Source organism: Psittacula echo, assembly GCF_963264785.1.
Source record: "Psittacula echo genome assembly, chromosome: 1".
Lineage (NCBI taxonomy): Eukaryota > Metazoa > Chordata > Aves > Psittaciformes > Psittacidae > Psittacula > Psittacula echo.
In genome coordinates, this window is record NC_137735.1 from 67626056 (window position 1) to 67646829 (window position 20774).

Here is a 20774-nt window from a genome sequence, read left to right on the forward strand (position 1 = left end):
GCCTGGTCTTTTAAAACCTAGGTGTTAAACCCTTTGCCATTTTACCTCTTGGCATCCCCACAAGCTGAGATAGAGGTCCACAAAATATCATAGGAATCCATAACATAAGAGGGGCTTAGCAACCTGAAGGAGATTCCTCACCTTTAACTGAAGCAATGTCTAGTCATTCCTTTTGAGATAATTTGAAAGTCTAGGTACAGATACACAATTCAGCACAATCTAAGCATAGCAAGTTGCCTTTTAAACCAAAAAGAGTATAAACTACTGAATTTTACCTTATGAAGGGTCAATCTAACAAAGCATTGTGACACATACTAGAGGTGGTCATATAGTGAATTTCAATTTGCTCGTTATCAGCTGTTACCTAAATCCAGCTTCTGAGTTTCTGCATATCAAGAATCTGGAGCTGTAGTTCCCCACATGCCACTTTTCTTATTGACCACATTTCACACATTCAAGTTTGAATATGATGGTCTTGTAACTTTCTACTGAATTATTATTATTGTCACTTCAGAAACATGGAAAATGGGAGGAGAATTTGTAATACACTATTAAAGTCGTACATAACATCCAAAATTCAGAGATACAGTCCTCAACCCAATGTTACAGACAACGTAAAATGATTTTCAATAGTGCATAAAAGTAGAGATTGTGCTTTTCACTCCGATCCAGGCAAGGAGATTTGTGATCATGCTGTATGCTTCAGTGGGGGCTGGAATGGGACAAAAGTCATAGAGTTTGGGTTTTTTGAAGGAGAGAGCAGAGGCTAGGATAAGGTGGTGGTAAATGTCTTGTTGGCCTAAGAGGAAACATATTTACAGCTGCTTGGATGTTCCTTGACATTAAGGCATTCTTGTGCCAGAACAGAGATCTAGGCAGCCTGGTAAAAAGAGAACCTCAGATGTTCCTGGGGACAGAAACAATATAGGAAGAACCACCATCAACTATTAGACCAAACTGGGTGAGGATAAGTCAAAGCATTGACCTAGTTAATTGTAGTTCAGCTTTCAGCAACAGAAATAATAAAATATTCAGTTGGTTTTATTCAGGAGTACTTTTAAGGTGAAAAGCAACCACTAGCTTATAAATCAATTGTGAAGCATTTCATATCTTGCACTTAAATAAAGCATGCTTTTGTTGGTATTGATTTGTTTGTTTGACTATAAGAGTAGAATTGTCTTTTGCTATCCAGGACAGTCTAACATCTGAATTTTATCCAGTGGACAGTCACTGTTTAGTCAGCTACTTTTGCTGTAAGTTGCATTATCTGTTGTAAACTTTGGTTCTCATAATGCCCTAATGCCACTACCTTGAAGCACTTAGTAGTAGTACCTGCTGTTATATCCCTTTGATGGTACTTGCACAATGTAATCTTATCACCTCTTTTCCTGAAAAGCTGGATAGATTGGGCACCTGAAATCTCTCCCCAGAGAGGAATTACTTCAAATTGGTTTTAGGATTTCTTTCATAACCTTCTCTAGTATTTCAACATCCTTTTTAAAATGCAGATACTAAAACTGGACTGCTTCCAATATCTGCCTCACTGATGCTTCATGCAGAGAGAAAATCACTTCCTTACTCCTATTTGTTATTCCTCTGAAACATCTGAGAATAGCTACATCCTCTTTAGGCCTCTTTTCCTTTGGAGTATAGCATGATTCCTTCCTACTCTGATCCCCAAATCCCTGCCTGTGTGCAGAGTAAGCCATGGTCTTCCCAGTCCTGCTCCAGGTGGTCAGCAGTTCCGGTCACCTGGATTCATATTTTTGCATCAAGCTCTATTAAAACATGTTCTGTTTCAAGTAAGCTTATCTTATCTGGTCCTTCATAGGTGTAATTAGAACGTCATGTAGCACTGAATAACAAGCTTTTCAAAAACCTGTTGTGGCCATGGCTGTGTAACTTCACCAGCCATACTGAGAGTTTTCCTCACAAAACCATGGATCATGTTGTCTTGGCAGGCCACTTCCCATAAACACAAACTTCATCCATACATTGGAGTTTTTTCTCTCTTTGTTTTCCTTGGGGTTGGTTAACATTAAGCCAAACAGCCTGTAACTACCTGGTCACCATAATCAGTTTTTCTGGATTTTATCAGAAAACAGAATGCCCAACCTGTCAAGATTTTCCTGTTGTGCCCAGATTTACTTGTAGTAGTGTCAGATGGTTATTCTCTCCACCTTCCTGCCCACTCTTTTGGAATTCATATGTGCCATTTTTCTGGGTCTGCTGGTTTTTGTATGTTCTGAGGAGATGCTGCGGCTTCTCTCTTTTATGACTCAATAATCTGGCAAACATGTCCTCCATTTCCTTCCAAATATGAACATGAAATATTTATTGATCATTTATACCTTTTTTTTTTTTTTTTTTTTTTTTTAAGGGCTTCTTATTCTTCTAAATATACAAAGTCTTTATTTGCCATAGCCTGTCCAAGGCTTTTGCTTCCCTCATGAAATCTCAACACTTTCCAATTAATGTTGATTGCCATCAACTTTCGTCTCTCAATGTTAGTTCTATGTGGTATGTTTTTTCTTCTCAGTTGCTGGTTTCACCTCTCCAGCAATGAGCTTTCAAGGAAAGTTGTCCTCTTGTTTGACAGCAGACTTTTTGGCAACCCACTGTTTTTCCTGTGAAGTTCTTTATTTTGCTCCCCTATTCACCTGTATGTTTTTCTCTCAAATTCACTTTTTTCAGCATCTGCATATATAAATTATGGTTAAGACTGTCATCTGTTCACCTACATCAGCGTCAGCTATGAACATAAAAAGTAAACAGGCAAATCCTGACACTAGTGAGGTACTCAGGGATGGCAATTCTAGCGGCAGCTCTAATAACAAGGGGGCAGGCAGGATCTACTTATCTTGTGCTGCATCCTTTTGTTACTGAACATACTTATGGAAAAGCAGGATTTTTGCTACTTGCTTGCACTGTGATAGACAGAGTTGGTTGTGGTTTGACCTCTTGAAAGGCATCCCAGTCCTGGCCAAAATTCTTTTGGGGTGTTTTATAACAAAAAAGATCTCTAAATCTGGATTTTCACTGAGCCAAAATTAAACTATTCCTTTCTGCCCATGTCCATAGAGTATTCCCATAGAGTGGCTTTGTCATTCTTTGAGGTTTCACTTTTGAGGTTTTCATGTTCCTTTGAGCCACACACTCGATTTTGGTAAACGTGCCTGTCATTATCAGCCAGAAACGTATAGGAAGTACTGTTTTCAGTTTGTGTTTTAAAGCTTGATTCAAAAGTAATTATCCATCCCTCTGACCTGAAGCATAAAGTGGAGCTGCGTGGCAGAATTGCACTATGACGTTCAAGTTTTAATATATAAGGCTTTCTAACTCATCCTGCAGAGGTCAGGAAGAGAGCTGGGGAAAATAAATCAAAGTTAAAACCAGGAATCGGAGTGTGATCGACTTAATCCTCGGAGAGAGCCGGCGGCTCCTCCGGCTCCCCCGGCAGGTGGCGCTGCGAGCGCTACGAGCGCTCCTCCCGCACCCGGCGGCCCCGCCGCCCCGCACCCCGGGGAGCGCAGCGCAGCCCCACCGGCGGGACGCGCCGGGCCTCCGCAGGGGCCGGGCACGGAGCGGGAGCGGCCCCGCGCCTTTGTGCGTGTGGAAACATCCCCCCTTCCCTCCTCTTCTCTCCTGTCCTCTCTTCTCGGCGCCTTACCCGGCCAGCCCGCTGGGCTGCCAGCAGCAGCGAGGGAGGAGAGAAAGGGGCAGGAGGAAGCTGAGGGAGAGGGGAGGGCGGGGACGGGGCGAGCGCGAGGAAATCAAACGGGCCCGGCATGAATTAGGCGGCGGGGAGGGCTCCTTCCCGCTCCTTCCATCCCTTCCTCTCCGTTCCCGCACGGCGGGAGCAGCGCCGCCCCGCGCGGAGCGGGTGCGCGCACACACCACACGCACACACAACCCCCCCGTACACGCACGCACACCACAGAGCCCGGCGGGGCGGGCTGGGCCGGGCCGGGTCGGGTTGGGTTGGTCTGGGGGGGGCCCGTCAGATGAAGATGGCAATGTCTGTGATCCAAGCGTGCCGCAGCCTGGCTCTCTCAACATGGCTGCTGTCCTTTTGTTTCGTGCATCTGCTGTGCCTGGACTTCACCGTGGCCGAGAAGGAGGAGTGGTACACGGCCTTCGTCAACATCACCTACGCCGACCCGGCGGCCGGTAGCGCCGAGCTCCGCAGCGAGAAGAGCGAGTGCGGGCGCTACGGCGAGCAGTCGCCCAAGCAGGACGCCCGCGGGCAGGTGGCCCTCTCCGCCTCGCCCGCAGACCGCTACGCGTGTGACCCCGGCACCCGCTTTAACGCCCCGGCGCCGGGTAAGAGCTGGGTGGCCCTCATCCCGCGGGGCAACTGCACCTACAAGGACAAGATCCGGCACGCCGCCGCCCAGAACGCCTCCGCCGTGGTCATCTACAACGTGGGCTCCAGCAACGCCAACGAGACCATCACCATGCCCCATGCAGGTGAGCCCCGGCACCCTGAGTGCTACGTGGGTGCACCCTGAGGTCTGGGCTGGGTGGACAAGTGGGCCCTGGTTTACTGCATGTGCAGCCTGCTGTGCCACCCCACATCTTTGGGATGGGAGCTGGGGGCGCGGGGGGGGGGGGGGGGGAACGTGTTCTCACACCTCCTGGCAGGGAGCAGGAGAGGCTATGGGCCTCGCTGGGCAGTGGGTGCCCATCCCGGGGGGTGTGGAGCACCTCTCCATGCTGCCATGGCAAAGGATGGATGTGCTGCTGGAAGCACTACACACTGGTGCTCCAGGGGTGAAAAGTTTGGGAGATGTAAAGTTTTGGTCTAGTTGGAGGAATGGATGGGACCCTGAGCCCGCTGTGGGGCACTGATGTTTTGTGGTGTCCTATGGATCGTAGGCAGATGCTGTGTGGGATAGGGTGTGATTCAAATTGAGACCTTCGGGAGAGAAGAGTAGTGTTTATGGTGCACGTTTATCAGGATGTGCAATAGAGCAGGGAACCCGGTGTCCACTGTCCTGCCTGTGATAGTGTTAAAGCTGTGGGATTGAGCAGGGATGACGAGAATCTGATTTGGTGAGAACATGAGGTATTTTGTCCAGCACTGAGCTTGTTGGGAGGGATGTGGAAGGTGTTCATTCTCCTAGGTGAATGCTCTGTTGGAGTTTGTGTTTGGGTCCCAACATGCGCTTGTCAACTAGAACCAAGCAGAGATCCACTATCAGAAACAATCCAAACCTCAGGTTATGCCCACCAAAAAACCCCACTGGTTTTGTAACAACGTTTCATCTGAAATAATGCTGTTTTGGAAACAGATCACCAGATTTGTATTTAGGGATGGTGTTTTCTGCCAGGAGTCACTGGTCTTTTATACCAGTAGCATATGCCACAGAGACTAAAATGCCAGCTATTGTGAAATCTCTTGTTTGGTTTGCATCCAGTAACTTATCATGCCCAGCTGTTTCATGCTGGTTGAATCTTAGCAGAGTTAGGGGTAAATTGAAACACAGGCTGCAAAACAGGATGTTATTCTAATGACATTTTAAATTTCCATAATAAACCAGCTAGCATGAATGTGCTGAAAAACCATTTGTTGCCTGACTATAGTGCTATAATACTGCTGGTGCAAAAGAAGTGCTTCTGGATCCTCTTGTGTGCAGCCTCTTTAAGAGATTAACCATTTATCTGGGCAGAGTCATGCCTCTCTGGTAGGTTTGGTGGAAAATGGGATTTTTTAGTATTTTCCAATGGTTTTGTGAGGCAAGCAACTCATAACCTCTTGAGCTTCTTAAAACTCTGCTTTACAACCTGCACATGGTTTAGTAGCTGTTCAGGTTATACTTCTTGGGACTTGTAAGTGTCACAGATTATATACTAAGTAGTATAAAGTAGTAGGAGCTTGACATACTTATGCACCCTTAAAGTAAAGCTCAGTCTGTTTCAAAAGTTAAGATGCATCGCTTGTTCTCATCATAGTGAGTTTCTCTAGAACTGCCAACATGTTGGATCAATTAATGGTTTGCCTGTTTCTGAAGTATGCACTGAGCTGGTTTCCCACACAAATGGTGTTTTATTAAGAAACAGTGGGAGTAAAAAATGTGTGTAACCTTTTAAAATGCTGGCGCTTTTGTTTGTTTTAAGGTCTAAAATGAAGTAAGCAGGGAATCTTTCTTACTAGAGTGACCTCAGCTTTTGAAAATAGAAAACAGTATATCACTTATCTTGGGGGCAGCTTCATTTATGTCAGATGACTTCGTATAGCTTATTCTGAGAATCCTTTTTGAGTACTGAATTGATACCCAGCAGTGTGATTGTACAGTACCAGAGGCTGAAATGGAAGGAAACTTGCAGAAAATCATCCAAACTTGTTGAACACAGTCAGTGAGACTGAAGGGCTTTGCTGGTTGATTGTGTGCGGTTGTCTTCAATTTAAGGATTTTTGTTCTGTGGAGTTGAGAAACCTTAGGAAAAAACCTACCCTCTGCTGCAGTCAAAACTCGGAGGAGTTTTAGAGCATAGGTCTGCTGGAACAGGAGGAAGAATAATTATTCATAAACAAATATTTGACAAGCTACCAGGGGTTAGAACTGGATTTATCTTTACTCTTCCACCGTTACACAGGGACAGAGTGAATATACAAGCTGTGTAAAATTATCTTTCTGACTTGCAGCCTTTGACGTTTGCTTGGTCTCAGTCTAAACGATAGCACCGCACAAGATTCAGGGGAAGAATGAATCAGTTTCTTGGTTCTGAGTTCAGCAGCATATGCAGTGCTCTGCCCACGCCAAATCCTGGAGTGGGAAGAAGAAAATTCCATCCTGGAAAATACTTGGGGGATGAGAGGGAAGGGTGAAATATGACCTAAAAAGCAATTTAAAAGTTGAAAGAAATATGATGTTACTCTCTCTTTCCCTTTTCCTCCCACAGATTTTCTTTTTTTTTTGAGGTTTCATATAAGCTTAAATAAACTCTTTCTATAGAGAAAACAGTATATCCTGTTGCATAACAGTGTGGCTCCTGCCCTTGCTAAAGAACTATTACTCCAAAGAGAGATGTTTTTCCTTCTGTGCGTTCTTCTCCTCTGTATGCTTCACCTCTCTTGCTGATGTTTTTTTTATCTGTGTTTCTTTTTCTGCTGTTCCCACCCCCACTCTAATTTCTTCATCTCTACCCCTTCTTGACCGCGTTACTGTGCTACTCTTATTTTTGCCCTTGACACTTTCTTCCCAAAGCTCTCTTTCTCTTGTCAAAAACCTTAACCTCATATCTGTATGTTTAATTATATTTCCTGTTTTCTGCTACAATGCATGCCAATGACCCTTTGCTAACATGATGCCTGCTGATTTCAAAATCTATAGGTAACTGTAGCAAGATACCATTCTTGAGCCCCTGCAACACCCTTAAGCAGAACCCCTAAGCAGGGTGGTATATCAAAGCTCGTGGTTGAAATACTCAAATACAACTTTCCAGGATTTATTTATAGTGCCCCAGACAAAGTGTATAATTTGAACCAGTTCAATCACCATTTTTAAAGCCTTTGCTTTCAGGGAGCTTGTGCTTAGGTCATTGCTTGCACATCCAGAAGTAAGGTAGAGTTGTGACATCTGCGCTCACGGGGAATGCAGAGGTCTGTGGTTCTCGTGCTAGGGCACACTTTGCTTTTGCATCAGCTGCTACAGCCTTTGCAAGCCGGCAACTTTATTTTTATTGGCTTGAAGTCTAGGAGCCGTGAGTCCAAATTTGCTTTTTAACTAAACAGGGTTTAACCAGAGGAGGAATAAAAGCATCTAGAATTTCTGTTCCAGATGCTTTTTATTTTTCCTAAATCAACTTCGCTAGTAGAAAAGTAGCCTAATAATATAGAGAATGTTGTTGGGTTTTTTTTCTCTAGAAGAATAATCCATGGTGTTGGCTAGGATTTCTGATTGGCATTTCTTCTTATTCAGAACAAATTAGCTGTTATTTACATTTGAAAAGGCTCTAGCCACTGTGTGTACATTTAATAACTTAGTATTAATTGGAAGTATTTTTATTACCTGTTGTAGCACATCCTAACACTTCCTCTGAGCTCTGAATATACACAATAATGGAGCCTTCCAGAAGGTGATTAAAGGTGAGAACTTCCCTCTCTCCAGCTCTTATTTGAGGGGACTTCTAACTTGGGCACCTATGAGGTGCTTGGGACTAGGGAGAGATGCTAACTGTGACTGTACACATGATTCCTATGTGGGTAAAAATCAAATCTTTAGTATTCAGTACAGTTTGAATATTCTGGGCTGCTCCAGAATATCTCACAGAATGGATATGATCCCTCAGTGATATGATTTAGTGGTGGTCTTGGCAGTTCTGGGGTAATGGTTGGACTTGATGATCTTAAAGGTCCTTTCCAACCTAGCTAATTCTATGATTCTATGATTTTATGATTATTATGTGCATTAAATTGCATCTTGAGTATTTTGCACCAGAAGTATATGTGAGTCAGGCAGTTTTGCACTCTCTATATTCTGCCTTTCCAGTGCATGCCATCACAGATTCTAAGTCATGTGCTGCACGTATGACAGCCCATTTTCAAGGAGAGGCAGATGCCTCATTTTTTGTAATGGCTTGTACACACTGGCAGCAACTGTCAAGAGACATGAATCTCATATGTGGTCTGAGATGAGCCCAACTTCTTCCCTCCCTCTTTGGCCCTCAAGTGCAGCGTGTGTGTGCCAGATTGCAGAAGGAGGGCATGGCATCCCACTGCAAAACCAGGTGTGTCCCTCCGCACATGCTGTGAATTTGACCAGCCTTGATATGTGCATGTTCAGTTCAATAAGTTTCTTCCCTTGCACTCAGATTTTTGTTCCATGATCAATGACTAGTCTTGCCTTTGACATATTTTAAGATGTGTTGGTAATTTTGGCTAGGGGCTCCCTTGTAGTTTTGTACTGATGTGCAAATTAAACACTGGAGTTGAAGATTTTTCTCTTTACAGACATAATTCAGTACTGTAGCTCCTTTTCTAAAACAATTGTTTCCCTAAACTTTTGTCATATTCTAATGAAGAAAATGTGCTGACAATATTTACATATGGATAACAGTGAATTAATCAAGGGTTGGAGATTTCAGGCTTCCAGGGCCTGCCATAATTATTTTCTGTTCCAGGCACCCAGGATTCATTCCTAATAGAAACCACCTCAGTGGGGGAAGGAGGTGGAGATTTGTGCATCTCTGAACCGTATCCATTATGAAACTGAGGTATGGCTGGGGTGTGCTGCCATCCTTAGGATCTTGGAGGAGCTCCTGGATCCGTCATGGGTGGCTTTTCAGTAGTTTTGGAAAAATCTGGTTCTCTATCAAAATTAAGGATTTATATCACTGGCTAGAGCCAGTGGTAGTGCCAAGAAAGCTGTCCCGCTGTGTTTGTTAGTGAGACACACTTCTGCCTACTGGTTCTGCAGTGGCTCAGTGCTAGACTTCTCTACTACAGAGATGTTCAGTCGTGACAAATGCTGAGGGGACTTTGTAATGTTAGGTCACTGGTTTAGCTTTAACTGAATTAAGAGGGATGAATTTGACCTAGCAAGGCCTAGAGCAACAAAGTAATCTTGGTTGCTGGTACTACTTGGGGCAGCCACTTCAGCACTGGAGCACTGAGGTTTGTCACTAGGTAAAATGCTTTTTGCCTTGTTGGGTCTCTTCTTTCACCCTCATGGCTGGCTTATGTGTCTCCTTCAAGAGCTCATTGCAGCCAGTAGAAAGACAGTGAGTCCACTGAGCTTTGGATCAAGTCATAAGGTACAGCTTTCCCTATGAAGCGGTGAAGTATTGATTCATTAAAGATTGCATTGATCCTCCAAATTTACTGATGGCAAAAGCAATGAGATTTCTGCATGTCTTTTCTGCAGCATTTGTTTGCAGTGATATTCATAAAAGTACTATCTTCAGATCTCTGCAGTAAGAAGTGACACAGCAACAAGAAAATCTTCCTCAGAAACAAATCTGTATCAGCATCAGTTCTAACTGCTGTGTTAATCTGGATCTCTTCCTTTTGGTATGCTGTCCTTATGAGAATGGCTTGCCTGTGATAAAGCAATGGTTTGTTCTAATCCCATTGGTACTTTGGCTTTAAAATGGTATGTGTTAGCTTGGGTTATTAGAATACTCTGGCAGTCTTTGCCCATGATAACTCACTAATTCATGCAGATAGATTTCCGTGCTGCCTCCCTCCATGGTACATCACAAAACACAGGAACATTTTCAGCAAAAGGGGAGAGAAGCCTACAGTTAGTTCAGCATTGGCACTTTAAGAGTCTCTTTTCCTGGTAAGAGACAAGGACATTTTCTACTTTCTCATGTAAATGAAAGACTAAAAGAACCCATTATTTTGCTGCACTTGTTTGATGGAGCTCATAGCACACTGTCATGTGAGATGGCTGAGTTTCAGGTAACCTCTGCCTCCTTATGCCGCAAGCCAGGCTGATGAACAGTTAGATCCTTCTGAAGGGATATCCCAACGACTTCTCCACTTCCCAATAACTTCTGCATAGCTAACCTGCACAGAAACAGGATTCATTTCAAGACAAGTCTCACTTCTGCCCTTTCAGTTGCATTTGAGTACTAGTCACAAACAATGCAATCATTGATTCATAGAAATCAGATATGGAAAAGACTGAGTAGTCCATGTAATCTGTCGCCTTACTAATGTGGGACTGCTGCCTACAGTGTTACCACCTACTACTGCCACAGTGCTTTTTGCTTAGCATCTTGCAAAGGAAAGAATCTTGGGGTGCTTCAGAACCAAATGCAGTCTGTTTAACTAGCAGAATGGTGCTGAGGGAAGAGATATAAAATGAAGGAGGATATTAAATAGTAATACTATATCTTGCAATAATATTTAATTCTCATTACTTCCACAAAGTCATCTTGGCAGAGGCATAACTGCTAACGGGTAAGGTTTAAAACCAGCTATATCCGTCATACCACACAGTTTAGGGGAGTATATGGCAATTGCAAGGAAGCGAAATATTTTGTAACTGGCTATGTCCAAACAGACTTACTCTGCTGTGTCTGGATTCCATAGTGGGATGTGGCCCAGGACTTCATTTGTGCCCTGCTCTCTTCTCACTTCATAGGGTTTTGATTTCTCTTGAAAAGGAATCTAGATAGATAGGCCACAGGTCAGCCACTGCACAGTTTGACCAAGTCCTGAATGTGGATGAGCAGGGTCAAGGATACCCAGGGTATCTTGCTTGTTTATGAATGTGTTTAGATGTAGTATCTCAGAAGGTAATTCTGTTAAGAATGATTATATCTGTTACCTGGAGGAGAAACCCCAAATCAGTTCAGTGAAACCTCAAGATTTAAAATGTACTGTATTAAATATGCCAGCTTTATGTCTACTCTCTGACCTATTGCCCATGTTAGCGGATGCCAAGCTTCATAAACCTACAACTTTGCTAATGAATTTGCTGTGAATTGAAGCTCGTCAATAATAGGTTTAGTGTTCTTCAGTGTATTTTGTGAAACAATTCTCCAGCCAGGATAGATTGAAAATTACTCATTTAGGTGCTCCACCACCCTGGTGGAAACAGTATGGTTTTCAGTTAAAAAATGGATGAGTGGAAACACCTCTTCTTTCACCAGTTCTAGTAGATGGAGAAAGGTTGTAAAGACTGGTTTGCTTATGAAACAACAATATTATGCATCTGGGCTTTACAAGAGAGGCTTAACAAGGGCATTATTTATTTTTTGGCTCTTCTTCAGTAACTTACTTGAGATAAACTTTAGAAAACTGAATGGAGTAGAACTAAAGGAGATGAAGGAAAGATTAACCTGTTTGGTTTATTGCTGTTCTACTTCAAAATATGAAAAGCTAGCATCTTTTGATTCTTTGCTACTTAAAGATATAATAGGTTTTTCAAATAATTGTTCATTTCATTTTCCTTCTCCAGAGTGACTTACAAATAACATCAGTAAAGTGAAGTGCCTGTTCATTTGCTTCTGACAGTATAATCATAGCGATATTCAATTATACTGGTAGACCTAAGGGTCTGTCAGAGTTTCCATTTCAAATTTGATGTGTTTAACTGTGTTTATGCATGTAATAGTGCCTGCCATAAATTGAAAAGGTAGTCCATTTATATTAACCTTATTATCAGTTTGAGGCAAATTGGAGGAAAAAAATATTTATCTTTTTAGTTCCCAAAACACAGAAACATAAATTACAGCCACGTAACTCCCTATAATAGAGAGTCCTGGCTTGAGTATATCTTGTATACTTCTTAAACACAGATAGAAGCATTTTATATCTGCATAGAAATGTAGTTCCTCCGGGGATGCATGGAATAGGGTGAGCTGGCAAGTGCTCCCTTGTGCTATACACTTAATGAGACATAGCTTTTTAAAATGAGTTTATATTCTGTAGTATTTTAAAGAGAATTATTCATCACATTAAACTTCAGCTTCCACCTTTGTAAATCACACATTATTAAACTGTGCCCTTCTGTTTATTGCTTGATCTTGCAGTCCTTGTCAAAGGATTCATTTCTAGCACCATCACTGCGGTACGGTGTTGAATGTGTCTGACATTACATCGCAGCACTAAGAATGGGCTCAAGAGCCTAGTAGGTAGATTCATCTTTAGCTAACACATATGTCTAATCTTAAGATTACTGTAAAATGTGTCAGTGTTAGTTGAGTATGTGTTGTGGGTTCGCTGGGTTCAGATTCAGTACAATAAGAAATACAGATTTATTGTTCTGCTTAAATGGATTTGTGAAGCACCTGGGAAGCTTTTGCATTTAGTTGTTGCTGTCATACTAGCAGAGCAAATCCAGTTCTTCATGATCAAAGCTGTGGGTGTGTAACAAGTTTCACTCTGAAAGATTTCTTGATTTTCCAATTAAGCAAGAGTTCTGTATCAGCATCTGATAAAGATCTCTCTGGTTTTACATCCTCTGATGTTAGCCGACGTGTTAGTATTCTTTGTCCTTTTCCATTTCAATATTTTCTGTTAGGAGACAGAAATACATTTCTGCTTTTCCTTTGCCCTTTCAAAAAGTCTCTGTATTAGAGAATATTAAAATCTTTGGCCACATTTCTGGGGCATGTCTGTGTTTGACTCCAAAAAGAGTCTTTAAAACAGAACAGTCTGATGCTGCAGTCTTGTTCATGATTGTTTCTTGTACTTGTACAGAATATGCTTTCCCGTCTTGTGCCTTTTTAAGCTTTTATTATATGCTTACTGTCTCCTAGTTTTACCTGCCAGTATCATGTTTCCTGAGTGAGGCAGCTTTTGCAAGATTGTGTAATCTCTGTGCTTGGTCTCTGATCGCTCTTTGTATGTCCATGTGTTTGAAGTACCATCTGGTTGTCTATCAAATTAATACCTTTAGTATATACTGTATCAGGACTTCTCACGCTGGGAAACAAGGAGCTGTCTGAGTTAAACCCATTATGACTTGTTATAATACTGCTTTTGATGTCTTTCTCTTGCTTTACTTTTCCTTCAATCCTCTATCCTGTTAATTTTCTAGTTATTTTTTCTCTCTTTCTTTTTTGGGGGATGTGAGGGTGGGAAGTGTGTGTGTGTGTATAATTTCTTTACTGTCCACATTTCCAATTAATCTTTCCTTTGGACTTCTTACCTGGTTTTTTTGTCATCTTCTCTTATTATGTGCTCTGCACCTGTTTTTCATCTCTTCTAGTTGTTTGGGTTTTTTTCCTTTCTTCCCACCCCTTACCAGGTTGACAAAAATAGCCAAATAGCTTCACATGCAAAGTTGACTGTAAAGGGAAGAAGAGCAGGTTTATGCTCTTCTGGTTGCTTTCTTTTCCTTTGCACGTGACTCTGGGTATAAAGAGCATCTGCTGTCTGCTGCTCAGGATCAACTTGGAGGAGTGTGGCACCAGCAGTCAGGAAGAGTGGCAGTGCTTTTGATGAATAGAAGACTGCCAATCAGGCATAGCCACTTGCTATGCATGAAATGGCTTTGTGCTGACCACTCTTAAGTCTTTTTCATGACTTCTTAAAGGACTAAATTATGGTCCCCTCTATGCAAGGGGCAGATCCTGCTATTTCATCGTTTCGCAGATGGAGATTAAGTTTTGACCGCTGTGTGCTAGAAAAACTGACAGGGAGTTTTTCCATCAAAACTCTTTTTCTTTAGAAGTGAAATGGATTTTCAAGAACAAACCTGTTCTGGGAAGTTTTTGCTCTCCAGAAAAGATCTTACAGTTCTGATTTTGAAGGAAGATTTTATTTTAGTAAATATTCAATGTCTCTGAAATTTCAGAGACATTTCAGAAACAGTTTGGTTTCCGTTTCCTTTTGATGATATATTATATTTTAATCAGCTTCCACCAGCTTTAGACACTGCTTCCACCCCAGAGCACAGATCTGACTTCTCCCCAACTCAAATGTTACACTTCTCCAGGAATCAATGCATGTGTTTGATTACAAGCATTGTTTAAAGAAATTGAACTCGGGTTTGCAATGCTGGATTTTGTTTCCTTATGATAGTGTGCCAACAGCTTTCTGTCTTCCCATTGTGCAGTCCCTAAGCTATAAGATCTTTTACTTTTTCTCTGTGTGTATATATCCTTACCAGCAGGCTAGATACGACTTTAGCACTGTGTCTAGATACACATGGGAATGATACTTGGTATGAGATGAAGACTGCCCTTATAGGCAAAGACATAACAAGGATCAGTAGCTGTCAATGGAAGTGAGACAAATTCAGGCTTGTAGTAAGATGCAGTTTCCTAAATGGTTTCCCATAACTTAATGTTATTTGAATGGGCTTGGATAGCTCTCTAAAAGTCACATCCTGGAAAAATTACCCCATCCTCTGGGAAAATTATGGTAGTATGTGTATAAGGAAGGTTACAGAAGGTGATCATGGTAGTTCGTTATGGTTTTAGGGACTGTTCTTCTCTGGAATTACCACCCATTTATTTTCCACATTTGGAAATTGTCAAAATAGCTCTGGCAAAAGCTCTGCAGAAGCCCTGCACAGTGGGCAGAGGTAAGTCCTGTGGCCTGAAGCATCAGCTTTTTGAAACTGGATCTCTAGATAGCATGTCCCTTCTCACCTGGAAAGAACTTAGCTGGGTGACGGTGATGAATCAATGTCAGTTTATTATTCTTTGTGACTGTTGCTCATTGAAGAGGAAGCTGCAAGAAAAGGTGCTTGCAAAAAAACAGGGTCTGAGCCACTTCTGGTTTTGTGTCTGAAGATAGCCACCAAATGCAGAGAGCTGCCTGTAAGCCTCCACAAAACAAGCATTTGCTGGAGCATCCGTCTCACATTGTAAAAGAAGTTGAAAGCCTTTCTCTTCCAAATCTTCTATTTAAATGTTGAATGCCAGCACAAGGGAATATTAACCCAGAGCAGCAAAGGTGGTGTGGGTGGGGATGAAATAATAGTAATAATAATAATAATGGCTAAAATAGACATTAGATGAAAGTCACATAAATGAACCTGAATCCTGAAGAGATAAATTCATGTTGATGGGAAAATAACAGACATGGAAATAGCTCATGACCCTTATGGCATCTTAAGCAGGGAGACATTCTTCCTTTTTGAGACTCTGAAACTTACTTGACGAATCCAAAAATCCCCATTTCAGTTCTGCACTGACTCCCATTTCTCACTGGTACCCACTGGCCTGGTCTTCAGAATTTTCTTATTTGCTCATTGCTGTTTGTTCCTGTCCTTCCTTGCTGCCTTTACAGGTGGTGAGAACGTTCCCTGAGATCATGGGGATCTTGGTCACCTTGTGCTCAGGGTTGTAGTTGTATGTTTTCTAGTTGCCTTCAGCATTTTTGCATATTTCTCGGTGTTTGAGTATAGAGAATTGCATTGCTCACAGGATATTGCCCAAGTGGATCCATAGGTGAATGAGAGAAAGCTACCAAACAGCTTAACTGTATGGGAGAGCAATGAGCTACATCTAAGGCAGTCAGGATCCTCTAGTGCTTATTGATTCTTCAGGGAATTCATCTGTCCTTATCTGCCCTGGCCTGCTAACTGCTGCTTAAGAAACCACATAGGAAAATTTAATTTTTCTATGTTTGGGATTAAATTTTTTCTCTCTAAAGACATTCCCTTCATCCATCTAAGGCCCAGACAGTCTTTTAACCCCCTTTTTGTTTCTGTCATAATCTATTAACCAGAACTTACTGGGATGCAAGTAGTGAGAGTCAATAGCCTATTTTTAAGAGAAAAATATGACTGTATAACTTTTTTGTCTGAATTTCTGATTTCTAATGGTTGGTTATAATTATCAGAGAATTGATATTATCTGGTTTCTAAATATGTATGACCTTTCACTTCTTTCTCCAATAATGAAGAGCTTCATTCCCATTAACTAATTTATATAACGATCTCTCTGCTATTAGGTTTTTTGAACAAAGCAAGCAGTGAATTTTTAGTATAGAATATTTTCTGTTGATTATCTTATACATTTGAAGCGTTGAATCTGTTCTTAGTTCTCAGCCAATACTGTGTTGAGTCAGCACAATGATTGCTGTTGATCTTTTCTGGACAATTAATTTTGTGTCCATAGACAAGAAATATTTTTCATTAATGCAAAGATAACTGCTAACTTTAGCACAAAGCTGTTGTCTTTGGCTCTGACTGGCCAAATCTGTTGTGGATTAGCCTGCAAAACAGGAGCTAGTGTGCATGTGAAAAGCAATAGACTGTTTGGTAGTAATGATAGCAGGGATGCAAAGTATAACTGTCTCACCAAGGCTGATACGGCAACTCCTTTAATCTCTTACTTGCAAATTGGCTTCTACTTTCTGGTTATCAGGCATGTCTGCATTGGAAGGGTGCCTCTCAACTTCCAGTGAGCACTGTTCCACTTCCATTCGAGAAAGACTTGACCATCCAAACCCTTTAAAACCCAGACGCTGTCTCTTCTTAACTGTATTTTGTTTGACGTCTGTTCCCAGTGCATGCAGAGGAACAACCATAGTTGTGAGAAGTGTGGGCAGCTGGTTAGCTATTTGCAGATGGCTTAGAGATTTGTATCAACCAGTAGTTGCACTTGCTAGGTGAGCTATAGGAGTTCATGTAATTTAGAATAGCCACACAGCATTTCTTGCTAATCAGGGAGTTGCCTAACTTGGAAATACTCGCATATCTGGGGCCTGTCAGATACACAGCAGCTCCATACGCCCATTCCAGTTTGGGAGTAATTATTATAATGTTTTGCAGATTTGGTTTCAGTAGATAAAATTTTGCATCCTCCCTTGTGACCTTATCAGTTTGTCAGCTTCATTTCGCTCTGAGAAATTCAGGAGAGGTTTCCTTAATGTTCCCAATGCTACGTATCATTTTTGAACAGGACTTTTCAGCAGCTTGGACAGTTGTTGGGAAGCTGTAACCAAGGCGGAGGGAAGTGTAAAATGAACAGATATTCCTCCATTAGACATTCCTAACAAGTCAACTGCCATATTTAGTTACAGGGATCTCACTGGATATAATAAAATTCTTACTTTTTAATAACCTTTAAGTATGTGTGTCCCATGACAACCATGTTAACATCACAGTGAGACTTGCCAGACCACAGATATTAATGTATAGTATGCAAGTATTAATGAACACCTGAGGTGACTCAGTAGTGTCTTCCGTGCTCTGCAAATCTCTGTTTATCAGCACAAGCTTCAAATATCCTCCATAATCTCAATGTGAATGAACATCAGTGGGAGTGGAGGTGATAAGTATCTGTTTGTGAGTGCTGTGCTTTTCATAGGCCTGGGCCCTAGTTTGCCTTCTCCCATGTCTCTGTGTTTAATAAAACAGAATTGGAATCCATCCATCAGAGAATTATTGCAGGTTTGATTAATTTGAAAATAAACCTGATGTTCATGCTGTTATCCAACAGTTGTCTCCATCTGTTGGCAGGAGTTTCAGGATCTGAGATTGCATTAAGTCTTTATTCAAGCGCACAATATTCAGTAGGCTGCAAAAAAGAAAAAAAAATACAATTTCATTTTTGTTTTCCATCTTTAATAATGTCTATTTCCCTATCACTGAAAGTGATAACATACACAGCATGTAAGCACCCTCAGGCTATAGCAGGGAAGAGATTGTACCTTTTTCTTTTGGAAGGATGCTATGCTGTGCAGACTTGGTGTCATGGAAACTGAAAGAATGTATGAAGTTTTAAGTAGGGGGATGAATTTTAGATCCATTCTCTAGCTACTTTGAAGAAGCACACAAGCAACTTGTCTGGAAAAGTCACCAGAAGTTCACAGGGGAAAAAAATCTCCAGCACCAATATGATGGTCACCGTAGTTCTTACGGGGGGTACTGGGATTAGACCGGGCTTTAAACTGACTTTTCACAAGCCGTATTTTCTTTATGCAGACTGCTTTCAGGCCAGTTCAGATGCTGATTTCTGAACTTTCAGGCTAGTCACCATTACTTTAAGCATCTCCCAAGTCCTCATTGCATTTATTTACATTTTTTTGGTTGTTATGAAGAGAAAACCAATAGCCATCCTGTAAAATACCAACCCCCAAATCTTTTAATTAGAAAAAGCATTGTAAGTTTGCTGGTTGCCAGCAATGCACTTACCTATGCCATCAATTGTAACCTCTACTTGTGAAATCCTAACACTGCTGAAGTCAGTGCCAAAATTTCCTTAGGATTTCATTGCCAAGTAGTTAACTGAAGCAAATAAATATCTGAGCTCATCGTGTATCTTTTGCTGCCCCATAGTATTTAACACACTGTTGTCAAGTACAGAAAAGCCCCATTCATTGCAACCCAAGAGCTATAACACCAGTCTTTCACCAGCAATCTCAGTGAAGTATTAACAGTCTGCATTTCATATAAACTGCACACATCTATCAGGTTCAAGTAATACATCAGACAACACCAAGGCTTCATTAAGGTCGTTTTGTACTTGAGTAAAATTATGGGCCAGCCTGTGAGTGCCTTGAAGCTGTAAGTATTAACTTGCATGAGTTCTCCAGAGCATTTAATAAAAGGTCCACCTGGCCTGAAGTGATCGTATAAATTACATAGCCATTGTTACCTTTATGATATAGGTAGAAGTTAATTTTCTTAGCTATTGAAGTGCCTGAGAATAATGGGCCATGTCTTATGTCTATTTCTAACAGTGGGCTTCAAACAATTTTTTTCTGAAATCTACTGAGAACTAAAATTTAGCTCTTGGAAGGCTTACAGCTTTTGTGCGAAATGAAAGGAATTGAGGGGGGTGTGTAGTGGTGATAGAGCTGTGTTGCAGGAAGGGGCTGGAAAGCTTGTTTTGCAAGATGCACGTGCTTGCTAGCTCATCTCTGAGAGCAGCGAGCAGCCAGGGTCACAAGAGCTGCGAGAGATGTTGCTGCCTGACAAAAGTCATAGTTGAGATAAAAGCTTCTAAATCTCAAGCAGGCACTGGCTGGACACACTGCAAAAAGACCTGCTCTATATTTGGAGGGTGAGAGCAGTGTGGTTTTCACACCTTTCTTCACTAACTGCTATGCTAAGAAGGAATGGCAATGATGACAGCCTTATCACGGTGGGGATGCTTCAGTGACGGCTATTAGGAGAGTGCTCAAAATTAGTGTTTGCAGTCTCCAGCGAAGAAGTGGAATCTGTGCTTTATGCCATCCATTTATATGCCAAATAAATGTGGACAGTTGTCACCAAAATAGTTACAGAAGCGAAGTCTATCCACACTAAGACTAGCAGAGGTCATTCCATTCCTTGTTTCCAGTCTGACCAAGTGAAGATGGTATTTAATATGGGCTGGATTTGTTCCAGACAGAACAGCAATAATTAGTTCTTAGATTCTGAAATCTTGTTTGGTAATTTTTTTTTCTTTTTTATTATTTTCCCTGGAAATACTGTTCAGCTGAAGAGACCACAATGCGAGCAATGCTGCACGGCAATTTCAGTGCCTTTGTTCTAACATGCATATTGTTTTGAGTGATCCTGATCTCTTTTGAGAGCTTGTGGGATTTTCAAAACCACTGCTATGTTAATCTCATTTGGCTCCTGTAACATGCTTCAGATCACTCTCTCTTTTCAGGGCCTGATGACAAGACATTGAATGGTGTGATTTGTACTGCAAATGGTTTATTTTCAGTTTTCACTACACCTTCATTTCAGAAACCTGTGACTGTTTAACCCCTTTGTAAGTCTTTATCATGCTTTGTTATGGCAAATTGCTAATTGAGATTTTTGCTAATGAGACAATCTCTGTTTCAGTTAGTACAGGCATTGCTGTATCCTAAAGACATTTTGCCTTTTGATTTCTTTGACCCAAATTGATTGTAGGAGGCTAAATGCAGACAGAAATATCAAATGCATAGGTACAATTAACAGAAATGTTACAATTACGTAAAAGTATCAGAAATCAAAGGAGAGATCTAGATAGGTGATTCAGCATAGAAATAACAGGGTAGCTGAAGTTCATGATTTAAGCTGGTAGTTGTGATCTGCTTGCACTTAGGCACTGAGTCATCCAAGACATAAAAGCTAAATGAAGGAAGAGAACATAAACTGTCATGCAAGAACCAAGGTAATTAGAATTACCCTCCTTTCATGGCCTCTCACATTGGTCTCTGATGCAATCCAAACATAGGAACATATGAGCAGCAGGAATATTATCAGCGGAGGAAGATTTCCGATAGTTATGACTAGTGTTCCTCCCTGAGAACCTATATATGTTTTGTTAGTTGTTGGGGGTTGGTTTGTTGGTTTTTTTCCTTTTAAGGGGAGGGAAGGGGAAACAGGCATATGAAATAGTATGTGAATGTCTGAAACAGCATGATACGTCATCTG

General features: G+C 41.5%; 1 protein-coding gene across 1 annotated transcript in view; it reads left to right on the forward strand.

Annotated features, from left to right (window-relative positions):
* Nucleotides 1–4004: 4004 nt before the first annotated feature.
* Nucleotides 4005–20774, forward strand: part of RNF150 (ring finger protein 150) — a gene marked incomplete at both ends in the record, with an annotated part of 117008 nt that continues 100238 nt past the window's right edge. The window contains one exon of the mRNA XM_080634585.1: nucleotides 4005–4470. Coding sequence (XP_080490711.1) covers nucleotides 4005–4470 — 466 coding nt within the window. The remainder of the gene's footprint in view (nucleotides 4471–20774) is intronic.